We start from the raw sequence: 19,753 nt of genomic DNA on the forward strand, positions 1-19,753 counted from the left end.
TTTACAGATTCAATGCTATCCCCAACAAGCTACCAATGACCTTCTTCACAGAACTGGAAAAAATCACCTTAAACTGCATATAGAACCAAAAGACAGCCCGCATAGCCAAGTCAATTCTAAGCAAAAAGAACAAAGCGGGAGGCATCACACCACCGGACTTCAAACTATACTACAAGGCTACAGTAATCAAAACAGCATGGTACTGGTACCAAAACAGAGATATAGACCAATGGAACAGAACAGAGGTCTCGGAGGCAACACAACATATCTACAACCATCTGATCTTTGACAAACCAGACAAAACCAAGCAATGGGGAAAGGATTCCCTGTTCAATAAATGGTGTTGGGAAAGCTGGCTAGCCATGTGCAGAAAGCAGAAACTGGACCCCTTCCTGACACCTTACACTAAAATTAACTCCAGATGGATTAAAGACTTAAACATAAGATCTAACACCATAAAAACCCTAGAAGAAAATCTAGGCAAAACCATTCAGGACATAGGTATAGGCAAGGACTTCATGACCAAAACACCAAAAGCATTGACAACAAAAGCCAAAATAGACAAATGGGACCTAATCAAACTCCACAGCTTCTGCACAGCAAAAGAAACAGTTATTAGAGTGAATCAGCAACCAACAGAATGGGAAAAAATTTTTGCAGTTTACCCATCTGACAAAGGGCTGATATCCAGAATTTACAAAGAACTAAAACAGATTTACAAGAAAAAACTAACAAGCCCATTCAAAAGTGGGCAAAGGATATGAACAGACACTTTACAAAAGAAGACATACATGAGGCCAACAAACATATGAAAAAATGCTCATCATCACTGGTCATCAGAGAAATGCAAATCAAAACAACATTGAGATACCATCTCATGCCAGTTAGAATGGCCATCATTAAAAAATCTGGAGACAACAGATGCTGGAGAGGATGTGGAGAAATAGGAACACTTTTACGCTGTTGGTGGGAGTGTCAATTAGTTCAGCCATTGTGGAAGACAGTGTGGCGATTCCTCAAGGACCTAGAAATAGAAATTCCATTTGACCCAGCAATCCCATTACTGGGTATATATCCAAAGGATTACAAATCGTTCTACTATAAGGACACGTGCACACGAATGTTCATTGCAGCACTGTTTACAATAGCAAAGACCTGGAGCCAACCCAAATGCCCATCAACGATAGACTGGATAGGAAAAATGTGGCACATATACACCATGGAATATTATGCAGCCATCAAAAACGATGAGTTTGGGTCCTTTGTAGGGACATGGATGAACCTGGAAACCATCATTCTCAGCAAATTGACAGAAGAGCAGAAGATCAAACACCGCATGTTCTCACTCATAGGCAGGTGTTGAACATTGAGAACACATGGACACAGGGAGGGGAGCACTACACACTGGGGTCAGTTGGGGGAAATAGGGGAGGGGCGGTGGGGAGTGGGGAGCTGGGGAGAGATAGCAAGGGGAGAAATGCCCTTGAGAGATGTAGGTGATGGGGAGGAAGGCAGCAAATCACACTGCCACGTGTGTACCTATGCAACAATTTTGCATGTTCTTCACATGTACCCCAAAACCTAAAATGCAATAAAATAAATAAATGGGGGAAAAAAAAAGATATGAAATTTAGTAACAAAGAAAGTTTTTCTAAACCATATTTGTTTATGCCTCTATTTGTAGACATGTTGCTTCTGTTGTTTCTAAATGTTCTAACCCCTCTTTGCTACCTCATAAATTTCTATTCCATGTTCAATATTCACTTTAAACAATATCATCTTTCAGAGGTTTTCGCAAACATTTTAATTCCCTCTACCTCAAACTGTGTTTTCTTTTTCCAAATTTTCAAGAGTGGTCTGTAAGATCAGAAATGTAAATCTCTAAAGACAAAGAAATTTCACTGAAAACAAATGAGAAATTTAGAAGATCTATATCTTCAGTGTAGAACTTCATATAATATAAACATAAATCAAGTATATAAAAATGCTTTATCTAAACATCTATATTCACATAAAATGATACATTATACTGCCCAAATTTCACTATATAACTTAACTAAAATTAAACAGCAGAAAATTAATTATATTTCAATTTAATTACTTTTTAATAAATGATCTCAGCCTATTAAAATAACTCTTGATGGTGGTCTGTTAACTTTAGTGACCTTTAGTATACAAAGTCCCATCATTACTAATTTAGGTGTGCTATACATTATATAATCATCATGTATTTGGGTACCTTGTATACTGCCAACCATTATGACAAGGTAATTATTTGATATGCTCTCTACAGTGTAAGTTTGTTCATGGCAGAGTCTCTTAAATATTAAAATATAGACATCTGTCATTTTACTTGTATAAACAAAAAAACAGAGCTTATCAGTAGTTAGAGCAATAAAAACAGATTTTTTTTTTTCAGGGCTATTACAACAGCAGAAGCAACAGAGGAAAAGAGACTCCAGTATAGAGCAGGGCTCAATTTTGAATACAGCATGGGCAAGTGGAAATACAGCATGGGCAAGCAAATACACCAAGGAGCAAAGTGAGGTCAGTGGATGAAAAATTACTAAGAGGAAATATCAGGGGTACAAAGATTTCTGGCTAAACCAACCTAATAGGATTCTTAATGAAGATAGGCCAAAGTCATCAGAATCACCTTGTGAATGGTAGGGAATGAGGAATCTGATTGGATATCAAGAGTAATCAGATATGGAAGATGAAGAAATTCTCACTAAACCAGCTTTGCAGGGTTCTTGTTAAAACTAGATTTTATATGGCAGTGCACAGATGGGCCTAGAAGAAGGTTCAAGAGCCTGACTAAAGTTATCAAGTAAAGACTGTCACTAGCATTATGCCAAAGGGTAGCACGCACCAAACAAATGATTAATGAAAAAAAATGGAGGCTATAAAGCAGAATCCCCCCCTTTTTTTTTTTTAATTTCGTTTACTCAACAAATATTTATGAAATGAAGTCAGTAAACAGTGTGGTGAAGAACCCAGACTATGCAGCAAGAAACCCAGTTTTAAATCCTGGCTGTGCTTCCTAACTGACCACCAAGTTACTATATCTCTCAGTGCCTTAATTTCCTCATCTGTGACATAAGGACAATTACAATAGCTACCCCATAATGTTATTGAAAATATTTAGTGAGATAATCTCTTTTAAAATTCTGTATAATGCCTTGAACATAGTAAGCCATTGGTAAATGCTAGTTATTCTTACTGTTTTTATCATGTGCTATTATAATGCCAAAACAATTGTGAAGAAAAGCAGGGGAAGGAAAGGAAAGATGGAAACATATATGCATAGATTTGGAGAAAAGTGTATTTGTCTTTCATTCCCACAAAAAGAACATTTTAGCCTAAGTAGTTGAAGAACACAGAACTGTTGAGAGTTAGGCTTCTAAAATGCTTTTTCTTCCCCCATGTCACTATCCTCATAGCCTAACTTACTTTGTGGCAGGGGTGTGGAGAGAGAGAAAGAAAATACTGTATTTGGAAGGCATGCTCTCTCATAATGAAAGGTTTAATAATTACTGATTAAAGAACTAATCACAATAATTATTTGGTAACTTTTCACTGGGGGAATTTAGGTCCTATTAAAAGTATTAACACTGACTATGAATCAGGAGCAAAAAGTATCAACAGAAACAATGAAAATATAGAAGAAAGTAAAATATGTCTCATAGTAGAAAAGCAATACCTTTAATGTTGCCACGGCCCAGCTTCGTTCCTGATCTATCCAAGATGGAAGTTGATCACGTATTCTTTGTTGAGAGTCCTTTAATAAAAGCAATTGTTTTCTTTAGGAAACTCGGTAAAATTCAGAGTTTAAAAAATAGCATTAATTAGCTATTTTACTATTTTGAAAAAAATGTTCATTCTATACATTATTTCTTTTTTATATATATATTTTACAAGTCACCACGGTAAATTCTATGTAATATATGAGGGATCGAGAACCATTTAAGGAAATGTTGCAATCATTTTTTCATTGTGCTTAATCTTTCATGAAACTTCAGAAAAACTCAAATGTCATGAGAAACAGTCATAAAAGTTACATTATTTTTAACTATATCTTACATTTCAGACATAATCTAGGTTTCATGTTATATTTTGGGTGTACTGCTGGAAGAGTATTATACGTTATATATTCAAATAGGAAATTATTAGAAAAAAGCTAAATTTGAATGAAGTTATTAAAGGTTCTAAAATGTAATTTTTAAACTTCTATTATATAAGAAAAATTTTCAAGTTATAAGATATGATTTTCTTAAAGATTATAAATTTATCCTTGGAATAAAATACATATACTGAGACCAAAAAACACATTAATTTCTTAGTATTACATATTCTCAGAATATATGTCTTTAAAATAAACAAATATACTTAAGTCTATATTGTAGGAAATACTTCAGGCCAGAATATATTCTTCTAATCAAAATATAATTTCAACAATAATTTAGAACACCTCTGAAGCAAATTATATTTCATGAACAAAAAGCCAGAAATATTTTTTCTAAAAGCAAAATAGATTTTGTTATTTTAACTTACAGCTTTCCTTAACATGTCTCCAACAACCACACCTGTAAATGTATCCCATTCCTATTGAATAAAAATATAGGAACACAAAAATATAAAAATGATAACCAGCCAAACAATTTCTAACTTTCCCTATAAGATAGCTTAAACTGCAGTTTTGTAAATAGCCAGGGAAAAAGAAAAATAGCTCATTTCCATCTTACCGCTTCTAGTACATTAACATTATAAAGAATGAATTAATGTGACAACATAAAATATTAATATAAAATCTATTAAAATAATTTTATTAAAATAACTCCATTATATACATGAGTCTCAACATCTAAAAATTTAAATGTCGTGTTCAATTAACATTTGTCACTACCTGTTAATTGTTTTTCCACAGGCTATTTGTTGCTAAAAACTAAGCAGTAAGGTGCACTTAAAAATTTAAAAATAGTATCCGGTAGGAAAAATTAAGAAAAGTTATTCTGTTAATGTATCTTTTCCCACTGATTGGAAGAAGATGCATTATTATTATTATTATTATTTTGCCATAGAATTAAGATTAATCAAGTGTTGTGGAATCTAGTGCTAAGAAAATCTATGCCTTCACTGTGGCGTCCCCAAGTTAGACCATAATGGTGACTACTATACTATTTGTTACACACTGGCCAGTAAATAAGCAAAACATATGAAAATTTGAGAGCATGTGGAAAAACTACCAAAGCAACATATTTTCATCCTTCACTCACCCTGTCCAGACACTCTATTAGAACGATGCAGCACAAATAAGTAAAATATGAATGAGTACTACTACATTACGTGAGTCAGAGAAAAATGTTCTCCGTTCCCAATGATAATTTATTTATTCTTTAGGAAAGAAAAATTGGGATTGTATATATTTCATGGAATATACTGATCATGGTGAAAAACATTATATAGGAGGAGGAAAAGACATCAAAGTTAACAGCAGGAATAAAAGGGACCAAGTTAATAAATTCAGGAGAAACTATTCAAGTTAGCCAGCGCATGTGGAGTCAAAGAAAAACAGAGAGAGAACATGGAGAGATCTGTGAATGGTATGCATTCTTTCAACAATTATATTCAAATGAAGAGAACCAGAAAATTGCTAAAACTTGGCCAAGCAGAGTAAAGTAGGTCAAAGTTGCACCTCCCATATACCATCCCTTGGCACCCTGGCTACTGGACTCTCAGTTTATGATAAGGGCATAATACTGAGAAAAATTACTTGCAAATAACTTTTTTTAAAAATTGTAAGCAGACAAGAGATGTTTTTGTTAGCTTCAGCTCAAGGGAGGTCCTTTTCAAGTTTGAGAAGGGGTTACATGGCACACTAGAAATTAGATCATAAACAAGGAAGATAACTTATACATAAAAAGATTAACACAAACCTGTAGGCTCAGGAAAACTTCTGAGAACTGCCCACCCACATGCTTCACCTGCTGACTCTTGACAGGTCAGTGGAAGCAATAAATAATGCAGCTGTGTACCAATATTGTCTCACTTTTTATATTTATGAGCTCTATGGCCTAGGCCAGGAAAATAAGAAGGCTGACTCTTCTGTTGCCCTAAGTAAGTAAACCTGGGTTCAGAAAAATGTAGGCATCTTGGTAGATTTCTTTCCCTGCCTTAGTATCACTCTGGAATCTTAGGCTCATCCACAGGGAAGAACTAGAAATCACCATTTTATTGCACAAATAGGTTGATATATAATTTCTAGCCTAAAGTAACTTCTAATCTAAACATGAATCCACCCATTAACAAATTTCTATGTTACTGTAAAATTTCTGTCTTTAATTTTGACTTACATTTTCTTGAAAAAGTTCAGGATGCATGCCTCGAACAAAATGCAAAGCGAACATCAACTGATCAGCCTGCAAAGAATAACAGATATTATACTGCTTTTTAAAATTTTGTCTTTAGAAAAGCATAGTCCTTAAATTTTGGCTCACAAAAATCTCTATTCTGTATTCATATGACCAACTTTTATCAATATAAGAAATGACTATTCAGATTGCTTTCTACATCTTAGAAACACTTCAAGTCAGGGAGGGAGTCAGAATAAGTGACCAAATTTTTAGAGAAAGCACTAAAAATTAAGCAGTGGGCCCATGTCATTAAAAAACAAACCCAACTAACTTAGCCAGATGAAACATTAATACAATTGTGAAATTTAGCTTAGTCGTTTTTCACCAGATACACCTCACGCATTAGCAATCTTCAATTTGTCACTGTGTAGGTTTAAACATATGGGTGACTACATGCAATTATGACAACTATTTTCTCCTTACTATGTAGATTAATTTCCTAAATCAAACAGGAAACTGTAGTGAACTCCTCATTTTCCACACAAGAAGAAAAGTTATGTCAAATAAGCCCAAACAACAAATAATTCATTCAATGTGTTATCACTTACATAAAAGAAAGTTAAAACATGAGTAACTAATTCAGGTTAGATAACATAGAAAAAACTATTAGGTATCCCAATGCCTTAGATGTAAAACAAAGCAGAATTAAAACAAGGCTGTCAATAAACAGGTATCAAAAAAGGCACCAAATCACATAGAATGAGAATTATCAAAGGAGAAGGTCATATCTACTTTATCAGAAAACTAGAATACAGATTATGCTGAAAAATTTCTGAGTAAAGGAAGGAGGAAAAAAAGAAGAGAGGATAGAAAAATAAGGTAGAAATTAAGATTCAGACTTTCAGGAGCCACCCAAAAGACAAAACGAAAAGAAAGAAGGAAGAAACAAAGTCAAAGAATGTAGGAAGTGAATTCAATAATATGTCATTCTACTAGGTGCTGCCGGTAGTCTTAGGAGGATCATACTCTGACGTCAACTCGTTGAAATTAAATAATATATTCACAAAGAATTGTAAACCAATTATTTTTCCATAAGTAAGAATTGGTCCAATTTCTAAGAATATATTAAATTAAATAAGAGCCACAAGTTTATTTAGGGCATACGAAATTGAGTAAATAAAATTATGTTTTTATTAAAATATAATAAAACATCTTTCTGGCAAAACAATACTGTCAGACATATAGTACGAAAATGGATAATAGCAACATGATATATCAAAAACACGTCTCTTAAATACAAGGTACCTATGCAAAATAAGATTTGATGTTTTAATATTTTAAATGTTGTGGAAGTAAATCGATTTGTTTCCATTTGTGGAAAGACTATTTTTAGTCCACACAGTGTACTGACTCTACTCTCCATGGGGCTGGGTAGGCCTTGTTCTCCACTGCATCCCTATTGCCCAGAATAGTCAGGTGAATTACAAGTATTTGTTATAAGAAGAGTCTCAGTAAATGGGCCTTAAGAATTCACACAGAGTGCAATGGCTCACAGCTGTAATCCCAGCAATTTGGGAAGCCAAGGCAGGCAGATCACTTGAGGTCATGCATTCGAGACCGGCCTGGCCAACATGGTGGAAACCCTGTCTCTACTAAAAATACAAAAATTAGCTGGGTGTGGTGGCACATACCTGTAGTTCAGCTACTCAGGGGGCCAAGGCAGGAGAATCACTTCAACCCTGGAGGCAGAGGTTGCAGTGAGCTGAGATCTCACCATTGCACACTCCAGCCTGGGCAACAAGACCGAAAAAAAAGGAAAAGAAGAAAGGAACCCACACAGGCCCAGGATCAAGAAACTAGATATAAATTCCATCCCTCCTATTTTGCTAGCCAGGTGACCTTAGCCAGAAACAAATTATATCATCTCTCTTGATCTCAGTTTCCTTCTCTGTAACGGGGAACAATAATATTAAATACTATCTACCTCACCACATTATTTTAATAATTACATTAGATAATATATCTGAAGCATTTGGCATGATACCTAGCACACTCTAAAAGCCCAAAAAATATTAGTTACTATCATTTTGTTGGTAGTAATAATAATGAATAAAATGAACCCTACATTTTATTCAATCACTATTAATTTTTTATCTATGGAACACAATTACCAACTTGCAAGGAATTAATATAGAACATCAGCAATTGGTGTCTCAGTTCTAGAAAAATGGAAGACGAAAGACTAATTTTCAAAACTTTCCAGCTACAAATACTTAAAATCTTAGATAAAAGATCCTCAAGCACCAGAAAAAAAGAGTAAATTAAAAATCAGAGCATCATTAAAACCAGCTATAGCAGTCTTAGAGGAAAACAGTCATGGTAGCCTAGGGCACAACCTACCAGAGCCAACACAAGGAACAATATTAAAAATGAGATTTCTTTCTTTCTAAAACTTGGGCCATTAAATAATTACATTATCAGTAAAAATATGAACTAGAACAAAAGTGCCTATGCTCACATGAAACAACAAATTTACCTGGAATCTAAGCAAAAGAAAATTGTCTTCTGAAAAAAATTAAACATCATACTTGTGCCGAGCACAGACTTAAGGCATAAATTTTAACAATGGACTGACAAGGAGTCCCTAAACAACAGAACTAATCATGATGTCACTGGGTTACCTGCTAAGAGTCTAGGCAAGCTTGCTTTAGAGAACTACTCCCTTACCCCAGATCTCAAAGAACTCCAAAAGATAAAGTATCACTGAAGATGAGTTCACAGTCCAAAATCATCAGCAGGAGAAAACAATTCACTATAAGCAAGAGTCATTAGATACATCAGAAAAGAAGACTAAAACGATAAGAATTTCAGATAATAGAACGATCTGAAAGAGACTCTCTAACAAGTGTCATTAAATACTCAAGAGCCTAAGAAGGGACTAAATATTCTAGAAGTAAACAGCACTTCTGAAAAAGGCAGATGAAGGAGTGGGAAAAAACTTTATAATTGTTTAAATTAGACCCAGATGAAGAAAAATTTATTAAATTATAGCAAAATGAAAGAAAACCCTAAGCAAATTGCCCACATTAAAATAAAATTGGAACTAAATTTTTAAAAAATTGAATACAAAAAGCTATACATGTGATAATTTGAACACACATTTGGTATAACTATATGAGCACAAATAAATTTGTGAAGAATAAAACCAAATTTTTAATACCTGTTATGTAAGTTTTAAAAGGGGGTAACAAGTAGAGGAGGGACTGAAAAGGAGACCTTTTTTTTAATTTATATGTATACATTATTTGGCTATTACAAAGAGCATGAACAACTTGTAATATAAAAATTTAAATGGTATATGTTAAAATAAGAATTAGGCTCATAATAGTTTAGTGACAAATAGCTTTGAGATAATTTGCTTATAATTTTCCATTTTACACAAGTTAAAATTGAGACCCAAAAAGCGAGTTTTGGATTACAGTTAAGTGCAAAACCTTTAAAAGGAAAATACACAGGGTGGAAGGCAAGATGACCTATGAGATGCAACCAGGCGGAACAGCTCCCACTGAGGGGCCGAGTAGAATGGTGTGCCCCTAATAGATCTTCAGAGGGAAGATCTATTAGCACCAAGAGTGATAAAAGGAAGACACAGAAGCTGTGTTGAAGGAGGACAAAGTTGGGAACCCTATCCAGAGCTACTGCACACCTGGACTTGTTCCTGGCCCCCAATGGCTCTGGGGACTAGGTGAGCTGTACTGGCAAGAAGCAACCTTTCCTCACCACAGGCCTCTGGAACTCAGACAGAAAGAGACCCCTCAACTACCACAGGCACTTGAGTTGGCAGGAAGAGGGGCTTAGAGAAGTGGTAGGGGCAGCAAACCAGCTGATGTGGAGCTCAGGGGGTTTGGTACCAGAGTATGTGCAGCAGAGCCGTCAGGGACGGCCATTCCCCTAGGCTCAACTTGCTCCCATAGGAGACTTTAGCTCTAAGGGAACTGTTAGTCCTGAACTCTGCAGGGCAGTCTTGCCTGTCAAACTAGCTTGTTTAACCTGAGCACCCTTGGTTTACTGGTATCCCTAAAAGTCCCAATCTGGCCTTGCCTGCTTGCAGAGCAGCCTCAGGTGCCCAGGGAATCTGCACTGGAAGATCATGCCTGACTGGCAGAAAGCTCCAGCAGAGCTGTGTTCACAGCCATGCACCAGCCCAGGCACTGCATCCCCACACTCCAGCTTCCCTCCGGCCCACAGCGACTCCTCACATCTTTGCGAGGCATGTTTGTGTGGTCAGGTTTTGCTTTCCTTGCCCTATCAGCATGTGAAAGTGCAGTCTGCCCAACCTCCCACCACCCACCACCATTACAAAAAGAGCCTTGGCAGGCAGAGAACTAACGGGCCCCACCCCAGCCAGTGGCTGGCTTTTGCACTAATACTGCCACTGGAGTGGAACTAATTGCAGAGAACAGAGGGTTCTCCCCAGACCTGAGTAACTAATCCTGCTTGTAGGGCATATAGAAGGCACCCACCTGCACCCACAGGGGCCCCACCCTTGAGCCAACACCACGTGCAGTGTTACCATACACAAAGTCACCAGCAGGGGCTCCCCACGCCCTCTCCGTAGCTAAGCTGCCTGACGCCACCTTGGTGAATGCAGGCAGAAAGGTAGGCACTCTGGGACCATTTAGTACCCTGACACAGCTGCTGCTACTGCTGCTGCTGGCACATGCAAACAAGGATGAATCCCACTGTCACCGCACTATGAAATGCTTTGGCTTATACCACCTAACCAAGTGTAGTGAAGAGTAGTCACAGAGCACCTTGCTCCTCCCACCCCACCTGCCCTCAACTGCCTCCGACTGCCCCTGACTGCCCCCCACTATATGAATTCCTAACCACAGTGGATTCCTAATCTCAAGGAGCCAGAGATCAAAGTTGGGGCCTAACACAAGTCCCCCAGAATTAGAATACACAGTCCAGAGAACAGGAAACAAGCCCTGGACCACTAAAATCTTCAAGAAACAAAAGCAGTTAACTAAATCCGCCTTAAACCTCAATCAAACATTCCATGTCATTAAATAGAATAAAAGGAAAAAAAAAAAAACAAAAAACCCATCCAAAAGTGAGCAACCTCAAAGACTGAAGGAAGACAGGCCCAAAAAAATGAGAAAGAACCAGCAGAGAGCTCAAAAGGCCAGAGTGCCTTCTTTCCTTCAAACAACTGCATAACCTTTCCAGCAAGCAACCACATTGAGATGGCTAAAATGACAGAAACAGAATTCAGAATATGGATAAGGAAGATAATAGAATTCAAAATAAACATCATTGAGCTACAGTAGTACATTGAAAACCAATCCAAAAAAGCTAAAAATCATGATAAAACAATGTAGGAACTGACAGACAACCTAGTTATTGTGGAGAAGAGTATAACTGATTTGATAGAGCAGAAAAACTTACAAGCACTTTATAATGCAATCACAAGTACTAATGGAAGAGTACATAACATGGAGGAAAGAATCTCAGAGCTCGAAGACCTTCTTTCTTTTTTTTACTTTAAGTTCTGGGATACATGTGCTGAATGTGCAGGTTTGTTACATAAGTATATACATGTGCCATGGTGGTTTGCTACACCTGTCAATCCATCATCTAGGTTGTGAGCCCTACATGCATTAGGTATTTGTCCTAATGCTCACACTCCCGATTTCTCTCACTCCCTGACAGGCTCCAGTGTGTGATGTTCCCCTCCCTGTGTCCATGTGTTCTCATTGTTCAATTCCTACTTATGTGTGAGAACATGCAGTGTTTGGTTTTCTGTTTCTGTGTTAGTTTGCTGAGAATGATGGTTTCCAGCTTCATCCATGGCCCTGCAAAAGACATGAACTCATTCATTTTTATGGCTGCATAGTACTCCATGGTGTATATGTGCCACATTTTCTTTATCCAGTCTATCATTAATGGGCATTTGGATTGGCTCCAAGTCTTTGCTATTGCAAATAGTGCTGAAATAAACATATGTATGCATGTGTCTTTACAATAGAATGATTTGTAATCCTTTGGGTCTATACCCAGTAATTGGAATGCTGAGTCAAATGGTATTTCTGGTTCTAGATCCCTGAGGAATTGCCACACTGTCTTCCACAATGTTTAAACTAATTTACACTCCCACCAACAGTGGAAAAGCAGCCCTATTTCTCCACATCCTCACCAGCATCTGTGGTTTCCAGACTTTTTAAAGATCAGCATTCTAACTGGCATGACATGGTATCTCATTGTGGTTTTGATGTGCATTTCTCTAATGACCAGTGATGATGATCCTTTTTTCATGTTTCTTGGCCACATAAATGTCTTTTTTTGAAAAGTGTCTGTTAATATCCTTCACCCACTTTTTGAAGGGGTTGTTTTTTTCTTATAAATTTGTTTAAGTTCCTTGTAGATTCTGGATATTAGACCTTTGTCAGATTGATAGATTGTAAAATTTTTCTCCCATTCTGTAGGTTGCCTGTTCACTCTGATGATAGTTTCTTTTGCTGTACAGAAGCTGTTTAGTTTAATTAGATTCCATTTGTCAATTTTGGCTTCTGTTGCAATTGCTTTTGGTGTTTTAGTCATGAAGTCTTTGCCCAAGCCTATGTCCTGAATGGTAATGCCCAGGTTTTCTCCTAGGGTTTTCATAATTTGAAGTTTTACGTTTCAGTCTTTAATACACCTTGAGTTAATTTTTGTATAAGGTGCAATGAAGGGGGCCAGTTTCTCTTTTCTGCATATGGCTAGTCGCTTTTCCCAGCATCGTTTATTAAATAGGAAATCCTTTCCCCATTGTTTGTTTTTGTCAGGGCTGTCAAAGATCAGATGGTTGTAGATGTGTGGTGTTATTTCTGAGGCCTGTGTTCTGTTAAATTGGTCTATATATCTCTTTTGATACCAGTACCATGCTGTGTTGATTAATGTAGTCTTGTATGGTTTGAAGTAATGTACCACGATGCCTCCAGATTTGTTCTTTTTGCTTAGAATTGTCTTGGCTACACAGTCTCTTTCTTTGTTTCATATGAAATTTAAAGAAGTTTTTTCTAGTTCTGTGAAGAAAGTTAATGGTAGCTTGACAGAAATAGTATTGAATCTATAAATTACTTTCGGCAGTATGGCCATTTTCATGATATTGATTCTTCCTAACCATGAGCATGGAATGCTTTTCCATTTGTTTGTGTCCTCTCTCATTTCTTTGAGCAGTGGTTTGTAGTTCTACTTGAAGACATCCTTCATGTCCCTTTTAAGTTTTATTCCTAGGTATTTTATTTTCTTTGCAGCAACTGCGAATGGGAGTTCACTCATGATTTGACTCTCTGCTTCCCTATTTTTGGTGAATAGGAATGCTTGTGATTTTTGCACATTGATTTTGTATCCCGATACTTTGCTGAAGTTGTTTATCAGATTAAGAAATTTTTGCTGAGACAATGGCATTTTCTAAATATACAATCATGTCATCTACAAACAGAGACAATTTGACTTCCTCTCTTCCTATTTGAGTATCTTTTATTTCTTTCTCTTGCCTAATTGCCCTGGCCAGAACTTCCATATTGTATTGAAAAGGAGTCGTGAGGGAGGGCATCCTTGTCTTGTGCTGGTTTTCAGAGGGAATGTTTCCAGCTTTTGCCTATTGAGTATGATATTGTCTATGGGTTTGTCATAAATAGCTCTCAGCTCATATCTCTATTTTGAGATATGTTCCATCAATACCTAGTTTATTCAGAGTTTTAGCATGAAGCGTTGTTGAATTTTATTAAAAGGCTTTTCTGCATCTATTGAAATAAGAATGTTGTTTTTGTCATTGGCTCTGTATACGTGATGGATTATGTTTGACATGCATATGTTAAATCAGCCTTGCATCCCAAGGATGAAGCTGACCTGATCGTGGTGGATAAGCTTTTTAACGTTCTGCTGAATTTGATTTGACAATATTTTATTGAGGATTTCTGCATCAATGTTCATCAGCGATATTGGCCTGAAATTTTCTTTTTTTGTCATGTCTCTGCCAGATTCAGAATCAAGATGATGTTGACCTCATAAAATGAACTGGGGAGGAGTCCCTCTTTTTCTATTATTTGGAATAGTTTCAGAAGGAATGGTATCAGATCCTCTTTGTACCTCTGGTAAAATTTGACTATGAATCCATCTGGTCCGGGGCTTTTTTTGGTTGGTAGGCTATTAATTACTTCCTCAATTTCAGAACTTGTTATTGGTCTATCCAGGAATTCAGCTTCTTCCTGGTTTAGTCTCGGGAAGGTGTATGTGTTCAGGAATTTATCCATTTCTTCTAGATTTTCTAGTTTATTTGTGTAGAAGTGTTTACAGTATTCTCTGATGGTAGTTTGTATTTCTGTGTGATCAGTGGTGATATCCTTTTATCATTTTTTATTGTGTCTATTTGATTCTTCTCTGTTTTATTCTTTATTATTCTAGCTAACAGTATATCTATTTTGATTATCTTTTCAAAAAAACCAGCTCCTGGATTCATTGATTTTTTTGAAGGGTTTTTCATGTCTCCGTATCATTCAGTTCTGTTCTGACCTTAGTTATTTCTTGTCTTCTGCTAGCTTTTGAATTTCATTGCTCTTGGTTCTCTAGTTCTTTTAATTGTGATGCTAGGGGGTCAATTTTAGATTATTTCCCACTTTCTCCTGTGGGCATTTAGTGATATAAATTTCCCTCTAAACACTGCTTTGGCTGTGACCAGAGATTCTGGTATGTTGTCTCTTTCTTTATTCTCATTAGTTTCAAAGAACTTCATAATTTCTGCCATAATTTTGTTATTTACCTAGTAGTCATTCAGGAGCAGGCTGTTCAGTTTCAATGTAGTGTGGTTTGAGCAAGTTTCTTAATCCTGAGTTGTAATTTGATTGCACTGTGGTCTCAGATGATGTTTGTTATCATTTGTGTTCTTTTGCATTTGCTGAGGGGTATTCTACCTCTAATTATTTGGTTGATTTTAGAATAAGTGCTATGTGGTGTTGAGAAGAATGTATATTATATTGATTTGGGGTGGAGAGTTCTTTAGATATCTACTAGGATTGCTTGGTCCAGAGCCGAGTTCAAGTCCTGAATATCTTTGTTAATTTTCTGTCTCCTTGATCTGTCTAATATTGACAATAGGGTGCTAATCTCCCACTATTTTTGTCTGGAAGTCTAAGTCTCTTTGTAGGTCTCTAAGAACTTGTTTTATGAATCTGGGTGCTCCTGTATTGGGTGCATAGATATTTAGGATAGTTAGCTCTTCTTGTTGCATTAATCCCTTTACCATATGTAATGCCTTGTCTCTTTTTTTTTTTTTTAGTTGCATTTTAGGTTTTGGGGTACATGTGAAGAACATGCAAGATTGTTGCATAGGTACACACATGGCAGTGTGATTTTCTGCCTTCCTCCACTTCAACTATATCTAGCATTTCTCCCCATGCTATCTCTCCCGCTCCCCACCCCCCCGACCCTCCCCCATTTCCCCCCAACAGACCCCAGTGTGCAGTGTTCCCTCCCTATGTCCATGTGTTCTCATTGTTCAACACCCGCCTATGAGTGAGAACATGCGGTGTTTGATTTTCTGCTCTTGTGTCAGTTTGCTGAGAATGATGGTTTCTAGGTTCATCCATGTCCCTACAAAGGACATGAACTCATCATTTTTGATGGCTGCATAATATTCCATGGTGTATATGTACCACATTTTCCCTGTCCAGTCTATCATCGATGGGCATTTGGGTTGGTTCCAGGTCTTTGCTATTGTAAACAGTGCTGCAATGAACATTCGTGTGCACGTGTCCTTATAGCAGAACAATTTATCATCCTTTGGATATATACCCAGTAATGGCATTTCTGGGTCAAATGGAATTTCCATTTCCAGGTCCTTAAGGAATTGCCACACTGTCTTCCACAATGGTTGAACTAATTTACACTCCCACCAACAGTGTAAAAGTGTTCCTACTTCTCCACATCCTCTCCAGCATTTGTTGTCTCCAGATTTTTTAATCATTACCATTCTAACTGGCGCGAGATGGTATCTCAATGTAGTTTTGATTTGCATTTCTCTAATGATCAGTGATGATGGGCATTTTTTCAATTACGTGTAGAGACTTGCGTATGTTGAACCAGCCTTGCATCAATGGGATGAAGCCTACTTGATCATGGTGGATAAACTTTTCGATGTGCTGTTGCAATTGACTTGCCAGTATTTTATTAAAGATTTTTGCATCTATGGTCATCATGGATATTGGCCTGAAGTTTTCTTTTCTTGTTGAGTCTCTGCTGGATTTTGGTATCAGGATGATGTTTGTCTCATGAAATGATTTGGGAAGGAATCCCTCTTTTTGGATTATTTGGAATAATTTCAGAAGGAATGGTACCAGCTCCTCTTTGTATGTCTAGTAGAATTCAGCTGTGAACCCATCTGGACCTGGGCTTTTTTTGGGTGGCAGGCTCTTAATAGCTGCCTCAACTTCAGACCTTGTTATTGGTCTATTCAGGGTTTCAACTTCTTCCTGGTTTAGGCTTGGGAGGAGGCAAGTGTCCAGGAATTTATCCATTTCTTCCAGGTTTACTAGTTTATGTGCATAGAGTTGTTTGTAATAATCTCTGATGATGGTTTGAATTTCTGTGGAATCTGTGGTGATATCCCCTTTATCGTTTTTTATTGCATCAATTTGGTTATTCTCTCTTTTCTTTTTTATTAATGTGGCTAGTGGTCTGTCTATTTTGTTGATATTTTCGAAAAACCAGCTCCTGGATGTATTGATTTTTTTAAGGGTTTTTTGTGTCTCTATCTCCTTCAGTTCTGCTCTGATCTTAGTTATTTCTTGTCTTCTGCCAGGTTTTGAGTTTTTTTGATCTTGCTCCTCTAGCTCTTTCAATTTTGATGCTAGGGTTTCAATTTTAGATCTCTCCTTGCTTTTCATGTGGGCACTTATCACTATATATTTTCCTCTAGAGACTGCTTTAAATGTGTCCCAGAGATTCTAGTATGTTGTGTCTTCGTTCTTGTTGGTTTCGAAGAACATCTTTATTTCTGCCTTCATTTCATTGTGTATCCAGTCAACATTCAAGAGCCAGTTGTTCAGTTTCCATGAAGCTGTGCGGTTCAGAGTTAGTTTCTGCATTCTGAGTTCTAACTCGATTGCACTGTGGTCTGAGAGACTGTTTGTTATGATTTCTGTTCTTTTGCATTTGCTGAGGAGTGATTTATTTCCAATTATGTGGTCTAAAACTGACCACATAGGTAGGTGTGATGTGGTGCTGAGAAGAATGTATATTCTGTGTATTTGGGGTGGAGAGTTCTGTAAATGTCTATTAGGTTTGCTTGGTCCAGTTCTGAGTTCAGGTCCTGGATATCCTTGTTAATTTTCTGTCTGGTTGATCTGTCTAATATTGACAATGGGGTGTTAAAGTCTCCCACTATTATTGTGTGGAAGTCTAAGTCTCTTTGTAAGTCATTAAGACCTTGCCTTATTTATCTGGATGCTCCTGTATTGGGTGCGTATATATTTAGGATCATTAGCTCTTCTTGTTGCATTGATCCTTTTACCATTATGTAATGTCTTTCTTTGTCTCTTTTGATCTTTGTTGCTTTAAAGTCTATTTTATCAGAGATGAGAATTGCAGCTCCTGCTTTTCTTTGCTCTCCATTTGCTTGGTAAATCGTCCTCCATCCCTTTATTTTGAGCCTTTGTGTATCCTTGCATGTGAGATGGGTTTCCTGGATACAGCACACCGATGGGTTTTGGTTTTTATCCAATTTGCCAGTCTGTGTCTTTTGATTGCGGCATTTAGTCCATTTACATTTAGGGATAATATTGTTATGTGTGAACTTGATACTGCCATTTTTATGCTAGCTGGCTGTTTTGTTCATTAGTTGATGCAGATTCTTGATTAATGTTGATGCTCTTTACCATTTGGTATGTTTTTGGAGTGGCTGGTACTGGTTGTTCCTTTATATGTGTAGAGCCTCTTTCAGGAGCTCTTGTAAAGCAGGTCTGCTGGTGATGAAATCTCTGAGTACTTGCTTGTTTGCAAAGGATTTTATTTTTCCTTCACTTATGAAGCTTAGTTTGGCTGGATAGGAGATTCTGGGTTGAAAGTTCTTTTCTTTAAGGATGTTGAATATTGGCCCCCACTCTCTTCTGGCTTATAGCGTTTCTGCTGAGAGATCTGCTGTGAGTCTGATGGGCTTCCCTTTGTGGGTAACATGACCTTTCTCTCTGGCTGTCCTTAGCATCTTCTCCTTCAGTTCAACCCTGGTAAATCTGACGATTATGTGCCTTGGGGTTGCTCTTCTTGAGGAATATCTTTGTGGTGTTCTCTGTATTTCCTGGACTTGAATGTTTGCCTGCCTTGCTAGGTTGGGGAAGTTTTCCTGGATAATATCCTGAAGAGTATTTTCCAGCTTCGATTCATTTTCTTCGTCACATTCAGGTACACCTATCTAATGTAGATTAGGTCTTTTCACATAGTCCCACATTTCTTGGAGACTTTGTTCATTCCTTTTTACCCTTTTTTCTCTATTCTTGCCTTCTCATTTTATTTCATTGAGTTGATCTTCGACCTCTGATATCCTTTCTTCTGCTTGGTCAATTCAGCTGTGAAACTTGTGCATGCTTCGCAAAGTTCTCATGTTGTGTTTTTCAGCTCCATCAATTCACTTATATTCCTCTCTATGTTGTCCATTCTTGTAAGCATTTCGTCAAATCTTTTTTCAAGGTTCTTAGTTTCTTTGCATTGGGTTAGAACATGATCTTTTAGCTCACTGCAGTTTCTTATTACCCACCTTCTGAAGTCTGATTCTGTGATTTCATCACACTCCTTCTCCATCTAGCCTTGTTCCCTTGCTGGTGAGGAGTTGTGATCCCTTTTAGGAGGAGAGGTGTTCTGGTTTTGGGTGTTTTCATCCTTTTTGCATTGGTTTCTTCCCATCTTTGTGGGTTTATCCACCTGTTGTCTTTGTAGTTACTGACTTTCAAATTGAGTCTCTGAGTGAACTTCCAGTTTGTGGATGCTGAAGTTACTTCTTTTTCTTAGCTTTCCTTCTAACAATCTGGCCCCTCTGCTGTAGGACTCCAGGCCCTGCTTGCAGGGGAGTCACCTGCAGCAGCCGCAGAACAGTAAGGGTTGCTACCAGTTTCCTCTTCTGCTATCTTTGTCCCAGTACGATGCCCGCCAAATGTCAGTCTGTTCTCTCTTTTATGAGGTGACTGTTTGGATATACGTGAGTCAAGGAGCTGCTTGAGGAGACAGTCTGTCCTTTATTGGAGCTCAAGTCCTGAGCTGTGAGCTCCATTGTTCATTCAGAGTTGCTGGGCAGGCACATTTAGGTCTGCTGCAGCAGAACTCATAAACACCCCCCCCCTTTTTTTTTTCCCCAGGTGCTCTGTCCC

General features: G+C 37.3%; 1 protein-coding gene across 6 annotated transcripts in view; it reads right to left on the bottom strand.

The window, feature by feature from the left end:
- DYNC2H1 (dynein cytoplasmic 2 heavy chain 1) overlaps window positions 1-19,753 on the bottom strand; it is a 396,897-nt gene that overhangs the window by 209,749 nt on the left and 167,395 nt on the right. For all 6 annotated transcript variants that reach the window (XM_032285741.1, XM_032285742.1, XM_032285743.1 and 3 more), the window contains 3 exons: window positions 6,354-6,419; window positions 4,555-4,605; window positions 3,704-3,781 (listed from right to left, as the gene is read on the bottom strand). In XM_032285741.1, the coding sequence (XP_032141632.1) occupies window positions 3,704-3,781; window positions 4,555-4,605; window positions 6,354-6,419 (195 nt within the window). The remainder of the gene's footprint in view (window positions 1-3,703; window positions 3,782-4,554; window positions 4,606-6,353; window positions 6,420-19,753) is intronic.

The sequence above is a fragment of the Sapajus apella genome, unplaced genomic scaffold (genome assembly GCF_009761245.1).
Source record: "Sapajus apella isolate SASKATOON/1434 unplaced genomic scaffold, GSC_monkey_1.0 scaffold16, whole genome shotgun sequence".
Classification (NCBI taxonomy): domain Eukaryota; kingdom Metazoa; phylum Chordata; class Mammalia; order Primates; family Cebidae; genus Sapajus; species Sapajus apella.